Consider the following 3486-nt stretch of genomic DNA (forward strand, 5'->3'; position numbering starts at 1 on the left):
GCCTGTGTATTTGTACTTTTACTTAAGTACATTTATTGAGTACTTTCTCCATCACTGCCCTCTATAATGATACAGAGCTCTAATTAAAGTGAAACTAATGAAGTCAAGCCAATAAAAGCCTGGCTATTTTATAAAGAACAGTTTTAACTACATGAACACTAGAAATGAACAAACATGAGGAAATACCGGCATTTCAAGACTGGCAGAACACAAATGAATTAAGTTCACAGCTTGCTAAGACAGCTTGTCAAAATGTAATTCCTTTAGTGCTCCACATGACTGTAGTCTGCCTCAGTTAACCTCAGTTAAGCCAACAATGGTAGGCAACACCAGTCAGCCGTTAGCAGGCATGATAACAGCTAATTACTGCAATTAGGAGCAACACTAAAGCTGCTGGGAAAAACTATGAACAACATCTATCTTACTTCAGAGGATTAGCTCAGCCCTTTTAGTTAATTGGACACCAAAGCAACAATAGGAAGAAGCACAGACACTCAGCACTTATTTAAACGAAGCCATTCAAAATGTCCGTTTTACCTTTTCGTCGGCCATCCAGTCCATAATGTAACGCATCTCCTGAAACAATCTCTGAAGGTCTCGATGGGAGTTCAGACGCTCCCTGCGGGCAGCCAGAAGTTCCTTGAGGTATTCCCAAAGTCGAAGGACGTTATCCCGTCGTGCCAGTATGCGACGCACATCATGATATTTCTCTGCTTCCAGTTCTTTGGCAACAGCCTCCACGGCAGCAACCCGCTCCCAGTATGCACCGATGTCTGTCTCAATTGCTTCGTGTTTACGGGTGGCAGCTTCTACTGCTCCCAAATCAGTTCCAAAATTATCCTTGCAACAAAAAAAAAGAAGACTGTATGAGAATCCAGCTAATCTTATAGTTTTAAACAAATAATATAAGTTTTTCATCAGGTTTAAAGAAAAGGTCAGTTTTTCTACCTGAGACACTAATCTCTGGTTCTCACTCAGCCACGTCTCCCTCATTGCTGCTTTTCTGTCAAAGCGAGCCGCCAGCATCTCCAGTTTTTCTTGGCGAATCAACTCGTTTCTTAGTGCAAGCTCACGCTCATGTTCAGCCTTTTCCAGTCGTTCCCAAGCCTGCCAAACAGATGGATGCACAAGATGCCCGAATCATGCAGCAGCCATGACACAGAAGTTTTACAAAGAATACAATTTTTTAAGAATTAGAGGAAAATATTTCCATTTTATTATTTGATACATGTTTATATAATTTTCAGGTACTCAAATGTGTAAAGTGCCAGCCACATTTATTAGCTCTGGGAAAGATGCATTAAAAACCTAGGATAAAAGCATGTTTATTGCAGCATGGGTACAGTTAAGGTATCTCTAGCAATTCATTTAAAATGAAACATCACTGATTGCTGCGGCTCGCAGCGTTGGCTGGTGCAGCCGGTGTGGGCTGTTTGATAGAAAACAATAGGGGTGTTTTTCATCACCCGCATCTGATGTTGTCAATGTGCGTTGCTTTCACATGCTGTCCTGCTGGTAAATTGATTTGGTTAAGAGATTTCTCTATTTTTTTAGTTGGAGATTACACAACAAATTTCAGGCGTTTTACATATTGCTGTTGCTGTTGAATATATCTGGTACTGTATTTAAAACAAGCCCTACCTTATTTATATCAGAGATGAGTTTGCCTTCTTTTGGCATGTAAACTTTCTGATTATTTGCCCTCATTTTGCTCTGGATGGTAAAGAGAAGGACCTCCAGGTTCCCCTTTTCTGTAAATCTGTGGAGACAAAACATAGCTTGGATTTAGTTAAAAAAAAAAAAACATATATTTCACAATTTACGAGCTTCCATCAGGCGAACTAATACTCACTTAGGGGGTTTCTCCACAGTCCGGTAGGAGTTGAAGGCCTGAAGCTGGTTCTGAACAGCACTCAGAGAGTTGGCCAGCTGCCGATCATTAAGCGTCAGTATGGTCTGCTCAATCCATTGCAGCAGCTCTGATGCCAGGGTCTCGTACTTCTCTATCAATTGGTCGGCCTCAATGGCGTAGTCGAGTACCTGCAGCCAAAACAATTAGTGATTCCACACAAATGGGACGGAAATATTTATACATCCGTCATGCTATGCATAATGTATCCAAGCATGTCTCTGATTTTTTGAAGTGGAAATCTGAAGAACATCTATGTGCTGTCAGCATCTCCTCTTGAGTAGATAATTATCTGTACACTCCTTCAGTGCTTGGTAATCAAGAACCACAAGGGAGTCAATAGGTCAGAGACAAGCAAAAGCAAAGAGGATTTCTTCCATCCAAAAATAATTCAAACCCCAAAACCTTCCATAGTTATTTAATCAAACTATTTACACTTAAAAAGTTCTTGGTTTTAAATTACAAAGTCACTTAGCCAAACGTCTCAAATCACACACACACACACACACACACACACACACACACACACACAGAGCTAACCTTTCCGATTCGTTTTCCCTCCACTGCCAGAGCTTTCATCTTAGAGAAGTAATGATAATAGGTCGCCACATATGTGATGATTGACTTCTCATCTGGCTGATCAACATTGACATCTGGAAGAGAGGAAAAACAGAAAGTTAAAGTACTGTGCTCCAAATATCACTTGATCAAAAAACAAGAACAAGAAGTATTCAGCTCTATCCATCTTTGGATTCTGTTATTTAAAGTCCTTTTGATTCTTTAAACAGCCTTTTGTGATGGCATTAAAGTTGACAATAATTAGTGTTGTCCAAGAAAATCCAATTGACTTTATTAAACGTGCAACTTAAATGAAGTTATTTTAGAGAAAAGCTGTGCCTCAGTGAAGCCAGCAGCCACCTACCCTCTGGGTCCAATAGTTTAGTGAGGCCCATTTCCTTCTCAGCCACATTAAAAGCATTCTGGAGATTGTAGTGAGCATTGGACCTTTTCAGGTTGTCGAACTCAATCAAGTCAGGCCTGCACACAATGGGAAACAGACTTTTTAATAGGAACAGGATACAGATAAGAAGAAATGACAAAACATTCACATCCTGAATGCTCATCAGGTATATAAAAAAAATCTATTTTGCTAAAGTCATATGTAAAAATGCTTTTCATGCATGTGATACTCTTTACTTTCTTATTTTAGGAGTATTTGGATTTTAGAGCAGCATAAATATGTCAGATGTAAGTTTATTACAAAAGAACGTCCACTAAATGCAGTTATAAAATGATGTAATGGAAATTTTTTAAAACTAATATCATGAATTACACAGAGAGCATTGTAGAAGCTAAAAACTGCACATTGATAGCTGTGTCACGATTCAGTTAAACAGTAAATGCAGTGAAATAATTGAACACCTAAGTAAATAAGAAACGCCTTCATTGTATGCATTGATTAATTCATCAATAATCTCTGTTCTGAGTCACAAGTTAAGGATTAATCTTTGGTCTTTTTTCTTTATACTCTAGAACAGTGTTTTTCAACCACTGTTCCGCGGCACACTAGTGTGCCG

General features: G+C 39.0%; 1 protein-coding gene across 6 annotated transcripts in view; it reads right to left on the reverse strand.

Annotated features, from left to right (window-relative positions):
* The window catches only part of sptbn2 (spectrin, beta, non-erythrocytic 2), a 65546-nt gene that overhangs the window by 22052 nt on the left and 40008 nt on the right, over nt 1-3486 (reverse strand). For all 6 annotated transcript variants that reach the window (XM_015030592.1, XM_015030590.1, XM_015030589.1 and 3 more), the window contains 6 exons: nt 2832-2947; nt 2450-2562; nt 1853-2040; nt 1642-1759; nt 949-1107; nt 538-840 (listed from right to left, as the gene is read on the reverse strand). In XM_015030592.1, coding sequence (XP_014886078.1) covers nt 538-840; nt 949-1107; nt 1642-1759; nt 1853-2040; nt 2450-2562; nt 2832-2947 — 997 coding nt within the window. The remainder of the gene's footprint in view (nt 1-537; nt 841-948; nt 1108-1641; nt 1760-1852; nt 2041-2449; nt 2563-2831; nt 2948-3486) is intronic.

This window comes from Poecilia latipinna, unplaced genomic scaffold (genome assembly GCF_001443285.1).
Source record: "Poecilia latipinna isolate Pla-1442-1.1 unplaced genomic scaffold, P_latipinna-1.0 Scaffold187, whole genome shotgun sequence".
Classification (NCBI taxonomy): domain Eukaryota; kingdom Metazoa; phylum Chordata; class Actinopteri; order Cyprinodontiformes; family Poeciliidae; genus Poecilia; species Poecilia latipinna.